Consider the following 23,288-nt stretch of genomic DNA (forward strand, 5'->3'; position numbering starts at 1 on the left):
GGTTCCTGAAAAATGTTTCAGAGCCACGATGTGAGGATCCGTCAGAGCGGTCGAGCCTTCGTGGAAGCGTTGGGGTGTGACTGTGTCGGTGGAAAGAGCGCAGCGCTGTGACGTCCTGACCGCGAACTTCCTGCCCTCGAGATGAGCGCCTCCGAGCCCGCTAACAGTGTCCCCGTCAGGGGCGCGGGCGGCATGAAGCTCCCTCTCCACAGTGCGGGAGACCACAACGGGAATGCTTTCCCAATTTCGTCTTCCTCCTCTTCCTCCTCTTCCTCGTCCTGCCTCGGCGAGTCGTCTCCTGAGTCGCTGCGGAGTCTGAGCGGGGGCCGGACCGACAGCCCGCTGGACTACGACATGTTCGACGTTACCCTGACGGCGGTGAAAACTGTGACTCTGAAGTCTGTCGTTTCAGACTGGGCGCCCGAGGAGGAGCGTAACCCGGACGATGGCGATGACGGTGACGACACCTCGTTGGGGAAATCTCAAACCGTGACGGAGTCCAACGACAACTCCGTGTCGGTTTACCTGGACGCCAACGGCGACGACTACCACCAGGACAGCTGGAACGACAACCTGACACTCGCCCGATCGCTGACAGGAAACGGCGGCCTCATCAACGAGGACGTCAGCAGTGGAAGCAGTAACGGGAGAAGGCGCAGCTCCTCACCTCCAGACTCGGACGCAACAGAAGTCCCTGCTGATGATGATGATGATGATGATGAAGAGGAGGCGTTGTTTGTGTCTGTGAGCTCTGATGTGGACGTGCAGAGAAGCAGTGCGATGATCGCGAGCTCAGGTGGTCGGTCAGGTGACGGCGTCCAGGTGACGGAGGAGGAGGTGGGCGGGCCTGCGGTCCACTGTCCTCCAGAGCCGTCCACAGGACGTCACGCAGATCCTCCAGCCTCTGAACACCTCAGTGAAGACACACAGATGTCGACTGAAGATGTTAAGAAAACGAGCTCTCCTCCACCTGAAGAGGCTGAAACGGGTGTAGTGGGCTCCAAACCTCCGCCCTCCCAGCCTGACGTGAGTCTGGCAGCAAGACCCAGACCTGCTCCCAGGTCAGCCGCCTCCACAGCTGCCAAACCGCCCGGTCCAGAAGCAAAGAGGGTTTCCAGAGTGGACTTAAAAACAGTCAGAGCTAAAGTGGGATCACGCTCCGCCCCCTCCCCACCGAAACCTGCCACCCAGGTACACGGCAGCCAGGTGTTACTGTGTTTGCTGCACCTCCACCCCGACGTTCAGGGTCACTCGAAATGTTTTATGTGATAGACAACAAGTAATGTAATCACTGATTATTACTGGAACACCTGCACAGGTACACAGACCCATAATCAGCATAATCCATGTTAGCATGTTAGCATGTTAGCATGTTAGCATCGACCTGTAGTCCCAGATTTCACTGAAAGTTTCCTCCAACAAGTCGGTGTAGCAGGAAGTGTAGTGCAGCTGCTCCCTGCACAACACCTGAACACAGGTCACATGGTCACTGACCAGTGTCACGTCACATCACATAAAAACCCTCAAAGTAATTTATTACTTGGCTTAGAAAAGAGTAAAGGGCGTGTTTAATAGAAGCACACAGCAGGGCCTTCTTTAAGTGAGCCCACACTCTGAGCTGTTGCTTATCAGGTGACATGAACACTCTGACATTTTCAAATGTGTCTTCTACTCAGAATAAATCTGCCCCGTCCAATGGGAAGAGAGCTGTGGTGAGGAAGGAGGTGCAGGCTGGTGATGGAGGTAAAAGACAGCGGTCGTCGGCAGGTCCCATCAAAGTGGCTGTGATCAGAGCAAAGAGCAGGAACATCAAGCCAAACCACAGGAAAGCAGCCGGGGAGCCGACAGTGCCGCAGGAGAAGAGTTTATCCGTCAGCCGAACCCTGTCCACTTCGACCAGCTCGCTGGGCTCCGAGGTCGCTGGGGAAAAACGCCTGAATGCTCCCAGGAAGGCTGACCGGGACGTGCCCGATAAATATGGAAAACCTGATGAGGGGGAAGCAAAATGCCCAAGTGAGGAGTGTGTGGAGGGGCAAACGGAGGGCTCAGGAGAGGCTTCGGTGTCGGCAGCCGCTGTGGAGAAACCACGGACGCCTACCAGGGTGAGTATGAAGAAGACGTGAACTGCACTCGTCTGCCTCATGAGAGTTTAAACATGTCGTTTTGCACACGAACGATCCGGGAACTCTGGCGGCTCGAGGTGCAAGAAGTAATTCGATATGTGCTTATTGTTGGCAGCACATCTGTGACATAACAGAGTGTCTGCATGTGAGGACGGAGGAGAGGTTTCCTCTCTGGAAACGGTTCAACACATGCAACACACATGAAGCGTGTTTATATACACACGCAAGTCTTTTTAAGCTTTTGCTGGGACAGAGAGCAGAGCTTAAACTGCCTCAGGGTGGATTTGAACATTAGCCCGGGTCGCTGCTCCACCCGCTGAGTTGGTATCGTCACCTCCATCCACGATATTTAATCCTTAACCAATCACAGGTGGTGTTTGAGCCACACCGTACTTTTATATCATATCAAAATAAAAGCTGCAAGACGTTAATGTTAAAGTTCCCAAGAAATGTCCGTCTGCAGGGCCTCCTGCACGCTGTGGCGTCCAGTCTGTGACCTGAGCTCAGGATTTACTTTGAATTCGTGTGAAGGCGGCATGTGGTGCAACAGGGCGAGCTGGATGCAGCGCTGGCGTGAACGTTTCCTCGTCAGCTGATGAGTTTGAAGCTCGAGGAGATGAAAGATGAAACGAGCTTCCTGATAAATAACTGCGAGCTTTAGCTGCGCTGATGATGCGCTGAGTTTACAGGAGGGAGCGGTATGTGCACGGCGAGCGTGCACGGTCTCTGGTATGTGTTTTTGAAGATGTGTAAAACCTGCTGTCACAGGCCGCCCCGGGGGCGGGGCAGATACCTGTTAAACCCTGCTGTGAGAGTACGAATGTTTAAAGGGACACGTCACCACATAATCATCTGTGCACAGCTTAACTGCACGCTTCCTTCTGCAAAGCGATGTGGTTGGTGGCTGTAGTGTGGCGGGGAAAGTAGTTCCCGTCTGATTAGTAATGAATTCTGCAGAGGAGGTTCACGGCGCAGCGACGGGCACAGTTTCATGTCCCGTAAATATCTGAATATTCCACACAGACCGCGCACATGTGGTTTGAGTCGGGCCGACGTGACACTTGAGTTTGTTTTGGCAGTGATGACGGAAACGCTGCTGCACGCGTGCGCTCCATCTTTTCATGTATTACCAGACAATCAGCTGTGCTGCCAGCTTGCATGTTAACACATGATTTAGGGTGAACGCTGCAGTAATCCGCCGGCTCGGCCGAAGGAGGCTCCGAGGTTTCTGATCGGAGTCAATAAAGCAGCTGCTGAGCAGCAGTTTCTACAACACACACACACACACACACACACACACACACACACACACACACACACACACACACACACACACACACACACACACACTCTCTGCCATAAACTCGCTCCATGTGTGCTCGTGTACTCAGAGGGGGAGGAACATGGAGGGGTGGGGGCGGGGAGAGAGAAAGCTCCTGGCCCCGTCCGAGCTCGGGTTCTCGAGGGGAGTGTACGACACAATGGCAACTGTTTTTGCCCTCCTCGTAGTTGCAGCACACTCCCAGTTTCCCTCCTCCTCATTTCCTTCCCTCCTTTTCCTCCTCCCCTCCAGTTTTAAAAAAATCTCTCTCTCTCTCTGTCACTCCTCCCCTGCTTCGCTCGTCCACATTTCCGACTCCGAGTGGGGAATGGCTAACACCATGGTCTCGCTCTGCAGCTCCGAGCTGGGGCCCCTCGGCTGGGACGCCGTCACTAAACGTCAGCTCTTCTTACAGAAAGTCTCCTCCAAGCTGGGACCCAGCCCCAGGCCTCAGGGAAGAGGCACCAGAGCAGACCGCGGGCCCTCGGGACCAGCTCCGGGCTCAGGGACCGGACCTCCAGGTCAGGGGAGCCCCGGACCCAGGCAAGCCCAGACGGATGGCTCCACGCTGGGAAAAGGTGGGCCGAGTGCTGGGAGTGGAGCTCCAACCACCAAGAGTCAGAGTGAGTCAGTGCAGTGCCTGCTCTCTGAGCACATACCTGACACACACACACACACACACACACACACACACACACACACAGCAGAGACCTAACATACAGTGAGTTTGCAGCTGATGGTTTTGTTTTAGCTGCAGTTTTGCAGAACTTTAATTTATTCGTGTGTGTTGTTAGTTCCCTGTTGCTCTCGGAGGAAACACTCGGGGATGTTTTTTCCTCAGGCTGGTGTTTACTTCCTGTTTGTTCTTCCTTGTTTGTGTTTTTCGTGATGATGCGTGTGGAGACATCAGGTAAACTGCTGCTGAGGAGACTTGACTTAAACAGTGCTGTGGGCTCTACAGGGGGTCCAGTGGCCTGTAATTCCACACGTGTGTGTGTGTGTGTGTGTGAGCAGCTTGTTTTCCAGAGTCACTGAGCCGCAGCGTCATTTACATAGCTGAAAATGCAGATGTGCCTGTTGTGGACGGAGTATTTGTGTGGAGACTCTGTGTAAAGGTCACGTTCTGCTGGACAAAAGCTCGTCTGTCCTCGTCGCTCACACTCGGGAACAAACGGACGTCTCTTGACCTGAAGACGGAAATCTAATGAATGGATTCTTCTCTGTGTTTGAGAGTCTGCACTTTGGATTTTTGCTGCAGGGGGAAATAAGCAGCGCTGAAATCTTCTTGCTAATAAGGATGCAGCTCGCCTTCGTGACTGTGCGATCATCTGTAAGGTTGGTGGGGTTGTGCAGGCAGCACACAGCTGTCACAGCTCCTGTGAACTGGAATCGAGTCATGCTCCACGTCGCCACAGACACTGGGGCGGTTGAGTCTGCAGCTTCCAGGTCTGAAAGTTGGACCCAGTGCAAGATTGCCTTAAACCTGCGTTCTTGTTAATGTCCAGCAGGGGGCGGTGGCTCTGAAGTATCACTGTGACCTCAGCAAACACTTTCCTGCTGAGTTTGTTCTCTCTGTTTAACTCTTGAAACAGAGCAGTCAGACTGGAACACCTGACCAGGTATCCTCAGAGCACATCTGTAAGGTTTGGATCGGACACCTGCAGAGCTGCAATACATTGCTGAGCTCTCACAGGAAACACTTGGATGTACCAGCTGTTTGGAATGGTGTAGTTTGGTAGAGGTGTGTGCCTGAGGCTGCTGAAGTGGTCTGAATGAAACCAGGTGAGCCGAGCGTATCGAGCGCGAGCGGCGAGGAGCGACGTCTTGAGTCTCCAGCCATCAGTTATTAACACATGATTGTAGTTTGGAGCCACAGCACTGGACGCTGCAGCTGTGACGTTTGGGTGCAGGTCTGCTGGCAGCGCTGCTGCGGACTCTGTTTGCACATTTCAAAGGGTTGATATTATTATTATTTAAAAATTTTTTTGCTTGTCCCGTTTGGATCTTTAGTCGTCAGAATTGTTGTCTGAAGGCCTGAAAGATGCCAAGTGGATTTACTTCACCAACTGGATCATCATGGCCGTATTGGTCCATTTGATCGACCTTTATTATAATTATGTATTTAATTGATTTGATTTTCAGTTGTTACAGATGGGACAGACATGACTGGGAGAAAGAATGAAAGAAAGAGGAGGAGATAAAGAAAAACAAAGAAAACACCATCACAATAAACTAGCTAACAGTAGATACTAAATACTACATGTTACTGTGCAGCACACAAGATCGACAGCGCACAATGTGCTTTGAGGTAGTAGAAAGTGTAGACAAGAAAGGTGTAGTTTGTGTCTGTGCACACCTGTGTGCATCAGCACGCTTGTATTCAAAAGGTTTCTCCATGTAACGACCTGCTAGGGAGTGTGGGGAGACGCAGACACAGACAGACAGGCGCACGCAGACACAAACGCGCATTCACACCACCGTATACACAAACAAATACTCGGCACTCACCCGACGTAGAGACAGACACAAATAGACAGTCGCACTCCCCAAACATGCTCTATATCCCGGGTCCAGGTACCCCCGCCCTCAGAGGGGCAAGCCGCACCCGGACCGGTTGATATCGTTTCTAACGTGTGCAGTTGTCTCGGGCTCGTGTCTGCAGCACCGTTTGCACAACATGAAACTAGTTTTCACTATTTTCTGTGCTCACAGCTCCTTTTTTGTGCGTTTGCATGTCGTGCATGAAATGCACAGCCATTATTGAAGTCGTCAGCAGGCAGCGAGTCGGCTCTTTGTTTCTTTAATATCGGGGTCGTGCACGTCGCAGCAGGAACGGTGGAGCCTGTTGGAGGCGCGCGCAAAAACACGAGGTGTGTTTAGTTCAGATGTTTGTGCTGGTGCTGAGAATCAGGTGAAAGGTGGGGATGTCGGGCGGGTGTGGCCGGGGCGTCCTGCTCGGTCCTTGTGCGTGAGCAGCTCTCACCTCACATCCATTTCTGAGGTAACAGAATCCAGCTGCTCTCTGGACGGCGTTTCCTCCAAACTGAAACCAAACGAAGCCAGATGTTTCCTGCTGGCTTCAGTTTTACTGGTGTGTGTGTGTGTGGGCGTGTGTGTGTGTGTGCGCGTGTGTGTGTGCGCGTGTGTGTGTGCGCGCGTGTGTGTGTGTGTGTGTGTGTGTGTGTGTGTGCGCGTGTGTGTGCGTGTGTGCGCGCGTGTGTGTGTGTGGCTCTGCAGTGAACACATGTCAACCTTTTTTCCTTGTTTAACAAGCTCTTTTTCCTTTTACAGCTCTTTGTGCGTTCCCTCTCTCTCGCTGAAAGTTGGAGAAACTTTAAATGTAATCATTCAAAGCCGAGTCTGTGACGGGACGCAGCAAACAAACACCGGAGCAAACTGCTGCCTGCAGAGAGGCAGAGATGTGATCTGAGGCGAGCTGGGCTGCGGTTGGTTAAACTTCACAACAAGCTCTCCGAGCGGCGAGATTCTGTCGCGCTTCACGTGCAGGAGACGAGCCGTGAGCTTCTGTTTGGACGTGAAGTGTCCGTCCCCTCTGTCCTCGTTCTCTCTGCTGATTGGCTCTTAACGCTTTGCTCGTGCTTCACTGATGCTGCTTCGTGCCGCGGTCCGCAGCCCTCGCCGGCCCACTCAGAGCCGCTGGATGCTTCGCTTGCGTTCACGTCCTGACATCTCGAGTCGCCGCCTGGTGTGAAGAGCAGGGCGGCGGCTCTCGGGGGGAATACGCTCTGCTTTTAGTCTTTTGGAAAGAATGCGTGATTCAGGCCACAAGAATGAGTCTGAGAGGCGGAGCCTCTGTGGAGCGTGGGGGGGCTGTAAGCGATCATGAGTATCTTTGTGCTTCAGCTGCAGTCTGATGATCCACGGGTCGTGCTGGTCCTGAAAAATGGTCTAAAGTGAGTTTAAAGGAGCAGACTGATGCTCAGTGAACGCTTTCCTCTTTATTAGGCACACAGGTCAAAAGGTCAAAGTTCATCATTGTTTCTGCTGCTGTTTTTGTGATTAATGCAGTTCTCAGACACTGATCACCAGAGCAGCTGCCATCATGCTGTGTGTGTGTGTGCGTGTGCGTGCGTGCGCGTGCGTGTGTGTGTGTGTGTGCGTGTGTGTGTGTGTGTGTGTGTGTGTGTGTGTGTGTGCGCGTGTGTGCGTGCGTGTGTGTGTGTGTGTGCGTGTGTGCGTGCGTGTGTGTGTGTGTGTGTGTGTGCGTGTGTGCGTGTGTGTGTGCGTGCGTGTGTGTGTGTGTGTGTGTGTGTGTGTGTGTGTGCGTGTGTGCGTGCGTGTGTGTGTGTGTGTGTGTGTGTGTGTGTGTGTGCGTGTGTGTGTGTGTGTGTGCGTGTGTGTGCGTGCGTGTGTGTGTGTGTGTGCGTGCGCGTGCGTGTGTGTGTGTGTGCGTGTGTGTGTGTGTGCGTGCGTGTGTGCGCGTGTGCGCGTGCGTGTGTGTGTGTGTGTGTGTGTGGGGGGTCACCTCAACACTGAATGAATATTTGACCTGATGTTTCCTTTTCTTTTTCTCCCAGGCATCCCCAAACCTCGCTCCTCTGCAGTCTGTGGGCCCACAGCAGCTAAACCGACAGCCAATCAGCATCCGGGATCAGCGGGGCGACCCGCCGCACCCACTGCCGTCTCAAAACTTCCCGTTAAAGGGTTACCCACAAGCCTTAGCTCCTCCTCATTTGGAAGTAACGAGAACAATGGCGGCGCAAGCAAAGGTGTGTGTGTGTGTCTGACACACTGTCTGTGCATCATCAGGTGGTTTTCTTTGGTGTGGTTTCCCTCTCACTGCTGATTAACATCTTTGTGAGGCCCAGAAATTGGAAGTGTACTGTACTCGTGGGGACCAAAATCAAAATTGAGGTTTTAGTGTCAGGGTTACAGTTAGGTTATGGTAAGAGGCTAGGGAAAGCATGTCAATGAGATGTCCCCAAAAGGACGGACACACACACACACACACACACACACACACACACACACACACACACACACACACAATCGTGCTTGCAGCATATCCTGTGCTCCTCTGAAGGTCAGGGAGCACATCTGGTCGGGTCGGAGCTCACAGATGATCCGTGTCGTCTCCTCTGCAGCTTTCAGGCTGCCGTTTGTTTTCTCAGGTTAGGAGCTGAGCGTCCTGATGTTGGTCGTCCTTCAGCAGCTCGGCTCATATCAGGACTCAGTCGTCTCCAGCTTCAGCTTCCTCCTCTGTGCATCAAAAAGAAGAAACCAGGTGAATGTAGATGCTGAATGTGAGGACAGGTGTGGTCAGTCGGTCTGAAGGAAACGATTCCTCGCTCTGTCCTGAGCAGCTGCACGTTCGGCCTCGCTCGCGTGTTGTTTAACTTCCTGTTTAGCCTTTGGTCTGCAGCGCTCGTAGAAAACAGACATCAGCACGTGCAGCGATCTCCTCGTTCGAACCGTTACTGGTCACAGCTGTAGTCATCGGTGGATACAGAGGTTTTCCAGATGTGCTCGGTTTCCCTCTTCGTTTGGCAGCGGCGCCGGCGTCCTGTGTTTCTGTTTCTTTGGAAAGCTGCACGTTTCACTGTGACGCAGTCATTTGTGCAAAGCTGACCAGAAACAACGGACCCATGTGACAGGCAGCAGGACGTGAATCATGCTTTCAGCTGGACTCGTGTCTTTAAGTCTGAATGTGATAACCGCCTGCACAGGCCCGTCCTCCTGCAGGGGAACATGGAGGTCACTTATTGTTACCATGGTGATATTTAGTTTTATCAGAGAGGAGCGTTGGTGTTGATCCACCTCCACACAGTTACAGCATCACACAGTCCGGCTCAGCTCTGCTTCAGGACACATTCGGACACGTGAAGCTTCACACTGCGTTGATGAGGTCTTTCCATTTTTGAGTAGATCCACTGAAACTGGAAACGTGTTGTTTGCTTCGCTGTCCTGGTGACACGCCCCTTTTTTTCTGCAGGTCCAAGTCAGTTTTTAATTCTAAAGGAGAAAGAACAAAATCATCTTTTTCCTCAACCCAGAGAAAACCTGCACGTTTCCTGTGCTGAAACCTGCTGCAGAGCATCACCGCGGTGCTCTGGGTGCAACACGGCACGCCCCTAACCGTCTCCCCCATGCAGGTGTCACGAGGGGGGAATTATCAATGGAGACCAAACAGTTTGTGCGTCAGGCTGTAAACATGTTTATTTCTGCTGTAAAGTTTTAACGTGGCAGTCTGAGGACTAACTCACTGCTGCCTCTGCTGGCCGTCAGAGGAACTGCAGGTGTGGCTTCATGTTTCAGTTTCTTTCTGTAGCAGGTTAACCGAAGATCACCGGCAACAACTGAGAAACTGTCAGCTTTAACTCAGCATCACTCAGACGCCTCACATGCTCTTACCTCTCCTGGGTCACCCCAGGATGACCCCAGGATGACCCCATATCTGTTGTCTGGGTGAACGGGGGGAGCTGCTGTCACTCATCCAGTATTTAAATCAGCACATGAATAAAAACTCCTGCATCTTCTCCCGTCAGCAGCTCCAGCAGGGGCCGTACCAGACGAGCCGCCCAGCAAAAGCACACTTCCTGTGGGCAGCCAGAGTGCAGCAAAGCCCTCCGTCTCCAGCAGCAGCACCAGTACTCCCAGTGACGCTGTTACAAACGGTCCCAGCACTGCTGCTCCAAAACCTCCCGCCCTGAGGAGCAGAGCTGTGTCTCTGCAGGCCAGGACCTCCAGCACAGGTGAGGCACTGCCTGAGCCCAGATCAGCCTTTTAACCTTCAGACTAAATCTAATCCGAATGTTTGTAACTCGGATGTGCGATCGCCGAGCTTCAGTCGGTTTCTGTCTCGTCCGTCGGCAGTCTCAGAGCTGCGGGGTCACATGACTGCAGCACAAACATAAACTATAAGAGCACAAAGTCGCACTGGCGTGTTAACTGTTGGAGAAGCGCATGAAAGCGTGTGTCGCCTCCACGCTGCTCCGCCTGTGAGTGGCGAATGACGCTGTGTTTAATGTTTTGGCCTCTTTGTATAAAGTGCAGTTCAGTGCGTTTCCTTCGCCCTGCGGGAAACGGCACAGATGTTTGTGTCCTGTCTGGGTCACAGTCGGGGTCAAACGCGTGATCCTATTACGGAGGCAACAGCAACGCGGCGGCGGCAGTTACACCGTTTGCTGGTCAGAATCTGTGTCAGACGCTCTGCACGCTGCTCAGAGCGGAAACCTCGAGCCCGTTTGCTCGTTTTCACAGCTGTGGGCGATTGAAACGCCTCCGCAGGAACAGGAAATGGGTTTTGACTCCTGTGTCCTCTCCGCAGGTCTGAAGCCTCCGACGATCACCAACCAGAACGCAGCGAAGACGGCGCCCACGAAGTCGAGCCCCGCCGCCGGTCAGGGGCTCGCGAAGCAGGCGGTGCAGTCCCCGTTACAGCGCAGCGGCTCGGCGAGGGTCAGCCGGCTGAACGGCGCAGGTACGAGAGGCCATCTGACTTCCTGTGTTTGTGTGCGAGCGGCTGCCGGGGCGTGGATCACAGCGAGTCGGCTCTAAGGGTGCTTAGCATGAGTAGTGCTGGTTAGTAAAGCTGTGAGGGCAGCTGAGAGCACGCCATCACACACAGCTTGGCTGAGTCTGATCAGTGCTGCCATCGATTTTATACAGTCTGTTGCATCAGTGTGATCATGACTGCAGATGTTTGCTGCACAACATCTGCTTTTTCATTCCTGCAGCTGAAGCGAGTCGCAGGTTTGCATCAGTCACACGAGCGAATAATGACGCGCGTCGCCGGGTTTGGACTGATGGTGCAGGAGGCGGCGGTCTGACATCACTGCATGAACTCTGACACGCCTCCCAGCTCAAACCCGTGCGCTCGCTCTGTGAGTTGATGTTCGTCGAGCTCCGGCAGGCCGACGTTTCACGTTTAGCATCACGCAGCGTCAGAATCACGTCTTAAACCATCGGCCGTGACTCAGCTGCTCTCCTCCCCCTGCATGTGGCGGCTCTCGTCTGGGCCCGGGCGCCTGGCTGCCTGCCTCTGTGGCCGGCCTGGAAGTCTCTCTGGGGCCTGTGGGGCGCCGCTTACTCATAGACGTACTATCAGCCCCATGATGGCTTGATTACCCCACCCACACACACACACACACACACACACACACACACACACACACACACACACACACACACACACACTTCATAAGGGCCACACATGCATTTGATTCAAACCTCTCTCATTGACGCTCGCCACAGCCGTCCTCAGGCGACAGCGGTTAGCAGCGTGGGCCTTTAAAGCTCTCAGTGGCTTTCTGCTCGTTTTGTCTCCAGTGGATGTGGACATTGATTCTGACACACACACACACACACACACACACACACACACACACACACACACAGCTCTGGTGTTATTGGCGCTGGTCTGTCTCGTGCCGTTAGAGGAGCACTGATGTTTCGGGGCTGTAAGGTTTTATGGCTGGTTTGCAGTTTGTCAACCAGCCACATGTTGTGCGCACTCACTCTGCACAAAGATGAAATCTGTCAAACACGCCTGTGAATGAAAATGTGCACAGGTGATTTTTAGGAGGTGGGCGTCCTGTAATCTGTGTGAGTGGAGGTAAACCAGATGTTGGAGAAAGTTCACAGCTGTGTGTCAGGATCTGTTAAATAACCTCAGCCTGTCTGTCAGCTGATGGCGGCGTCCACACTTGGATGCAAACTAAATAAAAGTGGATTCAATAGTGAGCAGAGAGGCTCTCGGGGAACATGGCTGCTTGGTTTTAGTTTTCGCCGTCGGTGGTTTTTGTGGGGACCTGAGTTTCCTCTGAGCCGGCTTCCTCTGTGTTCACTAACCTGGGTCAGGCGTGAGCATCAGCGCAGTTTAACCCAGCTGCAGGTTCTGAGCGCGCTCACAGGAGCAAAGGACAAACGGCGGTCTGATGATTCAGCTGTTGACATTCAGAAGTGTGTCGTGTCCTGTTTGTTCCTCAAGTTCAAGTTCTCCGTCACGTTCTTCACATCTTCAGCTTCTTTCGGTCGTTTAGGAAACGCTCAGACAGATTTGGCTAAAACAAAGACGCCTTTCACAAAGTGTCTGAAAGGCGCCAATATGGCACCTGCCTGTGTGTGTGTGTCTGTGTGTGTGTGTGTGTGTGTCTGTGTGTGTGTGTGTGTGTGTGTGTGTGTCTGTGTGTGTGTCTGCCTGTGCGTGTGTCTGTGCGTGTGCGTGTGTGTGTGTGTGTGTGTGTGTGCGTGTGTGTGTGTGTGTGTGTGTCTGCCTGTGTGTGTGTCTGCCTGTGTGTGTGTGGACGGGTATTAACATCTTTGTGGGGACCAAAATCCTGGTCCCCACAGCATTGAAGGCATTTTTGAGCCTCAAACTGTGGTTTTATTGTCATGGTTACAGTTATGGTTCGGGTAATGAGATGTCCCCACAAGGATATAAATACGTGTGTGTGTGCGCGTGTGTGTGTGTGTGTGTGTGTGTGTGTGTGTGTGTGTGTGTGTGTGTGTGTGTGTGTGTGTGTGTGGGGTCTCCACAGTGTTTCTTCTGTCATCATGTCTGACCTCGACGAGGTTCATGTGTGGCACGACAGAGACCAGAGGAGTCATGAGGGAGGAGGGAACATTCAGACCCGCTGACTCCTCCCCTCCTCCTCCCGCAGCATCCCTCCCCCCCGTGTGTGTGTGTGTGTGTGGATGCTTGTCTTTGTTTGTGTGTACATTCTGGTGACACGCCTCTGTGGTGATGGGGGGGCATCGCCGTGTGCTCAGCAGCTGAGGAGTAATCGTCACCAGGATACGCTCGCTCTCTCTCTCACACACATGCACGAGTATCTCGCCCGTTTCTCTCTCTCTCTCCATCCGTGGTTGATTCGCCGTGACCTCGGCGACGGTGAAGCTCGCTGCTATTTTTGGCGCCATTTTCTTCCCGTGCTGGCTGCGGTGCAGGAGCCGCTCTGCTTCACTCCTTTTATTTCATGTGTTCGTGTCGCGGCGGCGGCTCTGTGGCTTTGATGAAGGCCGGATGGCGGCTTAGCGTGCGTCCTCGTCCCTGGACCGAGCGCAGGATCTGATTTTAAAATGCGGCGTCTTGTTTTTCCTCGTGGCTTTCACGCAGATGCAGGCTACAAATCCCAGCAGCAGTAACCAGATTCTGTTTTTGGAGGATTTTTTGTTTTTGAAATTTAAAGAAAAGGAGGATTTCCTCCCGTCCGCTAAAGAAGAAGTGGGTCAGTGTGACCTGCCGCTCAGGACACGTTGAGACGAGGAGAAGAACTCAAAGTGCAGAAAAGGACTGAGTCCGACGGAGGCGCCTCGCACCGAACCATGTTGTGGTCTCCCAGACTGTCGCTGTCCAACTTCCACGTGAAGCTGACGGCTAAAGGACTTTTCCGAAACCTCCAGCTGCTGTCGGGATGCAGGAAGAACACTGTGGTCTTCCACGCAGGTCTGGATCAGTCTCCGTCCCCCGTGTCCTCCCCACATCCACCCGTTCGTCCTCCATCAGCAGCTTCACCCCGTTAGCTGCTTCCATCCCTCCATGTGCTCCACACACCTTCCTTCATCCACCATAGATGCACATGGCAGGGTGGGGCTGGAGCCACCACACCCAAACAGAGGAGCTAATGAGCTGCTTTAATCCTGCAGCCACCCAAAATAAAAGCCCCATCTCTGTAACTGTTTGCCTTTCAAAATAAAACTCATTTTCACCCCCCTCCTCCTCTTCCTCCTCCTCCTCCTCCTCTCCTGTCTTTGTGTGAAGCTCTAATCTTTACTCGTGTGATGGCAGATCAGCCTCAAAGGCCACTTCACCCCCTCCTCCCTCCTCAGCCCCTCCTGTGTTCCTGCACGGCGTCGGCAGCCATTGTTGCCTCCGTGTCTCCTCCTGTGGGGGCTTTCAGCTCGGCTTGCAGCTGCAGTCGCACACGGCTGTGCGTGCGGGGCTTTCAGTTCCAGCGTTGCGGCATGGCGTGATGAATAGCCGTGGCTCCTTTTAGCCCCGATACCCACGCCTGACGGGGCACGGCCACGTGATTCACACACAAACCCGAAATAGCCCAGGACACATCTGGCTTTTACTTATTCAGCCATTAAAAGGCTGCACTGTGTTTGTGCAGGCTGCAGCAGAGCCTGCGCTCGCTCTTAATGTGCCTCCTTTTCTGAAGAGGAGCTGCACGCTGCCAGGGTCTGTGTGTCCGTGCAGCAGGGGAGCTTTTCAAGTCCGTGCTGCATAAAAGCAAAAATCCCTGATGATGCTGCGAATAACCGTCAGCATTCATGCTAGCAGCGCTCGGTGTCGTTCAGCTCTGTACCTCGACTGACCACGAGAGACGTCGAGCTGAATACGTGAACGCGACAGTGAAGCTGCTTCAGCCTCTGATGCGTCACATGCACAAACTTTAAACATGCACAAAATCAAAAAACACCAGGAAGACTTTGTTGGATGAGCTGTTAGCCCTAAAAATGCAAGTGCAGCTGTGCAGGCTGTGGTGCGGGTGCACAGTGTTCGGTGGAATCGGTGGAGAACTCAGTACATGAGCGGCTGTTAGCTGGGTGGAGGTGAGAGTGGAGGTGCTGCAGTAATGTGCATCTTAGGAATAATGTCCCAAATACACAGCTTCCACCTCCAGATGTGGATATTTTATATTGAACCAAAGAGGTTGTTTTTCGTGTCCAGCAGGGGGCGACTCCTGTGGTTTGGGAACAGTTCCCAGCTTCTTTGCTCGGTGACCTCAGTTGACCTGATGAGTTTGTGCTCTGTCGTAGTTTTCACGTCCCTTTGTAGAAAGCGAAAGGTCGCAGGTTTAATTCTAGGTGGAGACACGGATCCTCTTTGGGATTGGATGAGTAACGGTGGGACCTGTGGCGCCCCCTGGTGGTGAGGAAGCAGTGTTTGGGTCCATCTCCTGCATACAGTCTGTAGTCCAGCAGTGTTTCTGTGGTCCTGTGTAGAATTCAGGCACATTTAGTTTAAGTCTGACAATAGGCTTTTTTTATGGGGGGGTTACCGTGGTTACCGTGGGTGTGTGTAAACCACGCTCAAAGCAGCAAAGTTCTAAATATCAGAGCCCATCATCAGCGGTTTGAGAGCAGCTAGCTCGTCGGAGATGTTTCGTGTGAAGGAGCAGTTTTTATGTTAGGATGTGATTATTTCACATCACCTGTGGGCCGGTCCACTCAGGCTCAGGAGAGGTGAGCCCTGGTTGGTTGTTTTTGCTCGGTGTGAAGAAGCTGGCGCACGTTTCTGAGGTTTGACTGCTCGGCTTGTCGTGGGTTCCTGAGAGTCTCGTCAGGCTTACTCTGCGTACTCGTCTGTGCTGTGTGCTTTGGCTCGACGGGTCGTTAATCCCTTCATCGTCTCTGATTGTTGGCATTAATGTGGATCGTGCGGTTTGGCCCACGTTCATGTCCTTCTGTAAATATTGGGCTCCGCCTCTCTGACCATCCATCTGAGCTCGGCGGCACGTGTTTGGCGGCAGCGTGTTTTCAGTCTGAGCTCCACAGACCCACTTCCCTGCTGCTCTGCCCCAAAATGTAGGTCAGTGCAGGCTTTAGTCAGCGAGCGCGCGCCCGTGTACGCCGCACAGCGGTTCAGCTGAGGCCGGCCGCTCGAGCGAGCCTTAATCCGATGCAGAGGCCGCTGGTTTCCCAGATGTGGCGGCAGACGAGGATGTGAGAGGATGTTGTCAGGCTCGTTTCAGGCCGCAGCACACAAGTGGCCGATGAAGAGTCTGCTTGGACTCAGTCGTGCAGTTTGATTGGAAACGTTAATTTTTGTGGTTCTGTTATGAGATGAAAAACGATGAAACCTGAAAAGCATTAATAATAAATTATTATTGCTGAGACGTGTTTGAGCAGCTTGGTCCTGTCTGTGGGCTGAGAGGGCCTCCTGCAGCATTTAATGTATTTCTGGCAGACTCTGCTCCTCTGGCTAACCAGAGGGTGGGAGTGTGTGATGAAGAGGTGCTTTGACAGTCTCTTCCTCCTCCTCCTCCTCAGCTCTGTGGAGCCGCACAGAGCTGCAGGACTGAGCTGACCTTCCGAATGAGCGGGAATAACAAGCAAAGGCATCGAGCTTTGTGCCACGTTCATTACAGAGCCTGAGGAAAACGCTGAGAGTAAAGAGCTGCTGTGGTCCTGTCTCAGTGCACGACTCCTCCTCCTCTCTGAACAGGAGTCGTCGTCGTGATGTCCTGAATGTCCAGCAGCCTCTGTGGTGCTGACGTTGACCAGCGTGCAGCAGTGTGAGCAGCGATGATCGTTCAGTTTGAGTTTATTCATAACGCACGTTTTTACATTCGAACATTTAGTGTGTGTGTGTGTGTGTGTGTGTGTGTGTGTGTGTGTGTGTGTGTGTGTGCGCGCGCGTGCGTGCGTGCGTGCGTGGTGATGTCATCAGCCTGCTTTTACATCCTCGGGGCGATGGAGTGGGACAAATATGAAAGTTGTTGCTAGGAAACCAGGGGGTCTAATTTGGATGTAAATATATCAGATGGTGGACGCGTGCACCTCGTGACACGCTCTGCACGGTTGTTTCCATGGTAACAGGTGTGCGTGCACTTGTTGGATCATGTGTTGACTTTGAAGGGAAGCTGGTTTCATTCAGAGTTCAACCTCTCAGCACCTGGTGTTTTTGCCTCAGAGTAATCTGATTACATCGGAATAAGGATGGTTGCGGTTGGTATCCTTCGTCGTCCCGCACACGCTCAGTTGAGGCGGCTCATTAAAGATGGACCAGATCTGCTCTGTGACCTGCTGATAATTAGACTTTGGGCTCTGCAGAGGGCACATGCAGGAACTTTGACCGTCAGCGCTGTACTCTGATTACTTCAGAGTGAAGACGACTGTTGGTGGATTTTCACAGCTCGGCCCGAAGCCTCCGCTCCTCCCACACATCCCTTTTATTCCTCCTCCTGAGCTTCATCCCTGCGCTGCTTCTCTGACTGTTCTTCATAAACAGACCGCCCTGCTGAGGGCTCACGAGACTCACAGATAATGAGGCTGACGTGACGCTCGAGTGTGAGCTTCTACAGTTTACAGCGTCGCAGCGTTTCAGACACTCAAATTGAATTCGGGGTGCAGAAAGTGCATTTGTTCGCTGCGTGTTCGCAGCGGATTCTCGTGACTCAGCAGGGCTCGTCGCTGTGCTCGGTGTCTGTGATGTGCATGCTAACCGTGTGGTTTCTCTCTCAGTCTGGGCTCAGCGGCTCTGCATGCCTGCCCGGCACACTCCAGGTACAAACCCCTCACCGCAGCACTCGCACAGGTCACCACACACGAGCCACATAAAACAGCAAAGTCCTCAGGAATGTCTGCAGGATGCATGCATCAGCGTCTCAGGACTTTTCTCCTGTTACACTGCAGTATCGAGCAGTTGCTATAGAAAAAACTTGGTTATATACTGCACTGTTTAAAGTAAGGAGAGGCTAAACACACTGTGTGTGTGTGCGTGTGTGTGCGCGTGTGTGTGTGTGTGTGTGTGCGTGTGTGCGTGTGTGTGTGTGTGTGTGTGCGCGCGTGTGTGTGTGTGTGTGCGCGCACCCTTCGGGGACTTTGTACAGTTTGAGTTCATCCTCGTTTGGTCATATTCCTGTGATTGTGTAAAGCGCTTTACAAATACAGGCCATTTACAGCCGACTAGCCTCACTCTAAAGCAACGGCATTACTATGAAATGATTAATAAAGTAAAACAGCACCAGGCTACAAAGTTCTTACAGCTCAGAGGAAAAAATCAAGTCTCTCTTAATAATTTATATATTTTTATTTTTATTGAAAGGCAAAGATTCAGACGGCCTTTCTTGTGTGAACCCTCTGACTCTGTGACCTCGCCGTTAGATCGAGGTCGTGATTGGTCGGCGGGCGCTGGTTTGTGCAGGTGGCACAGTTCCACCTGAGGTTACCTGTAGCATAAACATCTGTGTGTCAGTGAAGCAGATGTGCCTGCACACAGCGATTAAACCTTCTGCTCCGCCAACGCTGAAAAACAGGAGCTGTGTTTGTCACGTGGGAGGTGTGCTCGCCTCCGCTATGAGGCGGAGCTGAAACGACTCGCCGAGAGGCCGGAGTCTGAGATTGAACGCCAGATCTGTTCTGGTGACGGTCCAGCTGACTTCAGCTATGCCCTGCTCAGAGGCTGCCACCAGAGGGCAGCATCTTTAAGGAAGTGCTGTCAGGGCCTGTCAGCGCAGACCTGACGGGCTTTCAAAGTTTGACGTGTGAGAGATCCAGATGTTCAGATGAGTCGCTACAGAAAACACCTGTTGGCTGATCGCTCTCACTGAATAGTGGCGAGGCGTCGGGCATCTCGCACAGAAGCTTCATCTGCAGTCAGAGAGGGAAGGAGAGCGAGCGCGCTGAGAGCAGACGAGTGTCGATCGCTCGCTCTAATTGCTTTGGTCTCGTAATGCAGCCCTTAATGCACATCCACACACACACACACACACACACACACACACACACACACTCACTCTCCCATGATGCATTGGTTTCAGCAGCAGGGCGTGTGTGTTTCTGTGTGTGTGATTGTCGTCAGCCTGCTGTGTGTGTAACTTGAGTGCGAGCAGTGTTTGTGCGTCCGTGTGTGGACACCATGCTGAATGTCGCACCCGCCGCCCGCACACTAAGAGGTCATCGCTCTCTTGCAGTGGATAAAAACAACAAGCCGCGGGAGGCGCCGGGGAAAACGCCATCGCACACCGGCAGCAGCTCGCAGACGGCAGCATCCACCGGAGGAAACAACCAGAACCTGCAGCTGCCTCCGCCCGACCTGGTACGTGTGACACGAGCAGCGGCGTCAGGGTTGCTTCTGTTTGACGCATCAGCAGCTGAGACGACTCCTCGTCCTCTCGCACGATGAGCTGCGTTTGACTCTAGAACCAGTGAACGTGTTGTTAGCGTGTTGTTAGCGTGTTTGTAATCTCACTGTTTTCCTCCCGTTTGTGTAGATACCAGATGACGTGAATGCTAACGCACCAGTGGCACCAGTTCCTCCAGTGCCTGCCACTAACGCCACCAATACTGCCACGTCAGGAACCGCCGGACCCTCGACTCTCGGTTTGAAAGCGAGAACCGGGCCACGATCCGGCCCCAGAGCCGGGTCTCGCCTTCAGGGCGCGTCCAGAGCTGGCAGCCATGGAGGCGCGGTGGCGTCGGACGGGACGAACGGCATCAAACAGAACCAGAGCAAAGAGCAGGCAGAGAAGAAGAACCAGGCCATCGCTCAGCTGAGGAAGCTGCTCGTGCAAGGGAACAAAAGAGTGGAGGCTCTGGCTACAGTCATCCAGCATCTCTTCACGGAGGTACAGTCACACCTGCATTTACACAGCAGTGACGCCACCTGCTGGTCGGTATAGACCTCAACAAACCCACATGCATCAGTTATGAAGCAGTTTATCCCCCGCACAGCGTAGCAGAGGGCGACGTGGTCCTCACAGACCAAACTGTTTGTTTGAGACTGACTCACTGCTGCCTCTGCTGGACGCTGCAGGAACTGCTGCGGTTGTTTCTTTACGACACTGCATGCTCACAGTTGGAGAGCGCTGCCCCTCGTCAGGCTTCTGGAAGCACTCAGAACAAAGGGGGCTTTAGAAGGACAGGACTTGTTTCCTGTCACATGTTACTGGCGGTGATGTCGTTTGTGAAAGTCTGAAGAGCTGATGGCGTCTTTTAACTGTGCGCACTCTTTGATTTGTTAACTGCAGCACAGCTGAAGCGAGGCTGTGATTTTGTTATGAGGCGTCAGATTCTCTTCGAGCTCTTCAAAGGCACCACAGGAATATTTGCATGCAGGTGTCACACAGGTAACGGACTCGTTAGCGTGTTTCAGGTCAGGAGGGGGCTTTAGCGCCTCGTGTGATGGGGGCGGGTCCTGCTGCGTGGATGTGTTTGCACATGTGAGCGCAGCGTGGCTTCACGAGGTGAACGGCCCATCCCGTCCCTCGCCTCGGGCAGAGCAGGGCGTCACAGCCTGTAATTACAGGTCACTCAGCAGCGAGCGGTGACGTCGCCCTGCTGATATTTAAGGTGCTGCTGGAGATACTCGCAGAGGAGGAGGAGGGGGCGGAGCAATGGCTGTTTTTAGAAGGAGGCAGCAGGGAGAGACTCGCCACGCCCAGCTGTCATTAAGAACAGCACATGATGCAATGGAAAGATCCTGCTCACACGCTCCTGCTGGTGTGTGTGTGTGTGTGTGTGTGTGTGTGTGTGCGCCTGTTGTAAGTGCAGTGCTTGCCTCCTCTGGCAGGCTGAGGTATGGAGTGGATGCTGAACTTCCTTCGGTCCCGATCACACCGCGCACGTCCAAGCATGCAAACCCCCTCAGAGGACTCGGAGTCGGCGTGTCAGCCAATAAAAATATAATCATGACTGAATGATTCCAGTTTGAGATGCGTGCAGCAGTGATGTCACTGACCCCTGAACGCAGACGCGCTGAAGGCGGTTATTAAACATTTCAGTGTTGCCTCTGAGTCTCGGCGAGCCTCGTCTCCTGCCGCTCGGCGCTCACAGGTGACGTCGCTGTCCAACGTGGCTTCACAGCACCGTAAAAAGCAAAACAGGAGAAACGATCATTTATTCCTGTTTCCGTTCAGTAGTAAAATAAAGAGCCGTCGTCCCGTTTCAGCTGTCCTGTCATCCACACACAGCAGCCACGCCCACGCCTTTTAACCATTACTTCCTGGTACGCGTTGATGTTGGTGGACGCTGATGCACGAATTGAGGAAAACGTGAAACTTTTACATAAACGGTGCAAATGTCTGTGTTCGTGTTACAAAGTCTTCACCCTGAAGGATTCTGTGAGTGTCTGCGAGGATTTATTTTATTTATTTATTTAGGACAGTGCATGTTAATGAACATACATGTAAAAAAAAAAAATTACATGAATGTAAACATGCCAGATTATAGCCGAAGGCTAATTTCCATCTGTTGTCCTTAAACATAAAAAATAGACATAATAATTCATAACAATTCATCATTCATTCATAATAAAAACTCCATCACCAAACTTGCACATACACACCATTCTGTTCCCAAATAAAACATTAAAACTAGACAACTCATACATGAAGGCTGCTGATTGGCTCAGACCAGCTCCAGGATGCGTCCGTCAGAGTCCAGGATGTGGACGGTGTGTTCAGTAAACACTGTGTGTTTGCAGACGGCCGAGCGCAGCCTACAGAGGCCTTCATGTCTCTGCTCGCTGTCGTGACTCTTTGTGTTGAACCTTTGTTGTTCTCTGTGCGGCCGTGTTGTGTTCGGGGGCCGAGCACTAATGCCGTTAATTAGACACCCGGGGGGTCGAGAGGCACTCGTAGCTCTGCTTGTTTTCCTCGCCTGTACATTTTCTAACTTGACTGTACTGTTGCACTGATCCGAGAGCTCGGCCTGATGAAGCACAGCTGTCCTAAAGTTTCAAGCTGAAGCTGTTGTTGGCCTGGAGTGTCTGCGGAGCGAGCGGCTCATAAAACCTGTTATCAGCAGGAAAACCTGCACACGAACGAGAGCGCGCTTACATAACCCCGTCAGATTTTTGTGTTGGAGCATAAACTGCTCCGGGCTCCTGTCTGCCTGGGATATTGATTAGATGGGAGGCCTGCTGGGAGGTGCTGGTGAAAGGGGGAGTCATGGGTGGAGGAGGGGGAGGAGCAGGAATGCAGCAGCTGCAGCTGAAGCCCTGAAGCTGTGTGTTTGTTATCTGAAGCATGAATGCCGGCACTATCTTATCTGCCTGCACACTTGAAAGGTGACTGCTGAATATAAACAGAGCACTTAACGCCAAGCCCCCCCCCACGCCGCGGGGGGAGGCGGAGCCGTTTGAGCTGCACTGGAAAAGCGTGTGTGTGAAAGCACGCCATCCACGGTTACTGACGGTAAACAAAACTAGACTCCAGACTGAAGCCGGGGGGGCGGGGTCTAACTAACTCGGTTAGAAGCTTCTTTTGCGTCGCTGCTGTTTGACAGATTTTTATTGTGTTTTTATTTTAAAATGTCAAAATATTAGTTTTTAAAATCCTCGTTCGGTCACATGGTGCGATGGGCTTTTATTGTGACGCCAGGAGGAACCGTCTGTGTGTGGACGGTTTGTGGGGTCTGATAAAAGACACAGACTGTATATAAAAGATGTCATGGCCGTCACACGGGCGTCTCTATGACACCGGGTCAGACTGAGGCTACAAACTTCAGTCACAGGCTTAAAGCACAGAAGAGTCGCCCCCTGCTGGCCGTGCAGGTCTAAGGCATTTTCACGTTGCCATCTTTTTATACAGTCTGTGCTAAAACCTCCCGAGCGTAAGTGTTTTGGTCTTTGTGCACTGAGTGCGTTTCATGTCGGCTGCTGTAGAAACCAGAATCGGTTTTATAGTCACTGAAACTGGACTAATTAGTCTTTCTTTAGAGCTTCGTGGTTTTTAAAATATGTCCCAGCTCTGCGGGAAACTCCCAGATAAATGTAACGCAAAGTTTATACGGAGGAAAAATGTGAAGCTGAAGACAAAGAGAGGCGTGATTTAAACGCCGATGCTCCGGTCCGGTGAGTTAACGACTGATAGAGCAGGAGAGAAAGGCAGATAAGATTAAAGATATGAAAAGAGGAGGGCGGTGCAGAAATAACTCGCATTCCTCCATCAGACGGGAGGAGGAGAAACAGATGGAGGGGGGAGGAGGTCTGTGGTGGACAGGTAGAGTGTGGGAGGAGCAGAGGGGAAGGGCAGAGAGTTTGCTCTGTAGTAGCTTGTGACAGAGGGAGAGGAAGGACGCCGGACGGAGAGCAGCGTGGCAGCTTTGTATGAGGGCGTCTGTGGTTACTGAGAGATGGGGGCGGCGGAGAGCAGAGCCCACGGCGAGCTCAGCAGAGCCCACGCCAAACCGGACAGGATCCCCTCTCATCG

General features: G+C 52.7%; 1 protein-coding gene across 6 annotated transcripts in view; it reads left to right on the plus strand.

Annotated features, from left to right (window-relative positions):
* The window catches only part of LOC101470539 (uncharacterized), a 57,784-nt gene that overhangs the window by 24,887 nt on the left and 9,609 nt on the right, over window positions 1–23,288 (plus strand). For 3 of the 6 annotated variants that reach the window (XM_004538672.5, XM_014411959.4, XM_014411958.4), the window contains exons 2-9: window positions 1–1,191; window positions 1,677–2,102; window positions 3,860–4,067; window positions 7,983–8,174; window positions 9,951–10,157; window positions 10,733–10,885; window positions 19,050–19,174; window positions 19,350–19,703. The exon at window positions 1–1,191 is cut by the window's left edge and continues 17 nt beyond it. In XM_004538672.5, the coding sequence (XP_004538729.3) occupies window positions 142–1,191; window positions 1,677–2,102; window positions 3,860–4,067; window positions 7,983–8,174; window positions 9,951–10,157; window positions 10,733–10,885; window positions 19,050–19,174; window positions 19,350–19,703 (2,715 nt within the window). In that variant the 5' untranslated portion in view covers window positions 1–141. The remainder of the gene's footprint in view (window positions 1,192–1,676; window positions 2,103–3,859; window positions 4,068–7,982; window positions 8,175–9,950; window positions 10,158–10,732; window positions 10,886–19,049; window positions 19,175–19,349; window positions 19,704–23,288) is intronic. The other 3 variants (XM_004538673.5, XM_076885406.1, XM_004538674.5) reach the window with 3 other exon arrangements.

This window comes from Maylandia zebra, linkage group LG6 (assembly GCF_041146795.1).
Source record: "Maylandia zebra isolate NMK-2024a linkage group LG6, Mzebra_GT3a, whole genome shotgun sequence".
Lineage (NCBI taxonomy): Eukaryota > Metazoa > Chordata > Actinopteri > Cichliformes > Cichlidae > Maylandia > Maylandia zebra.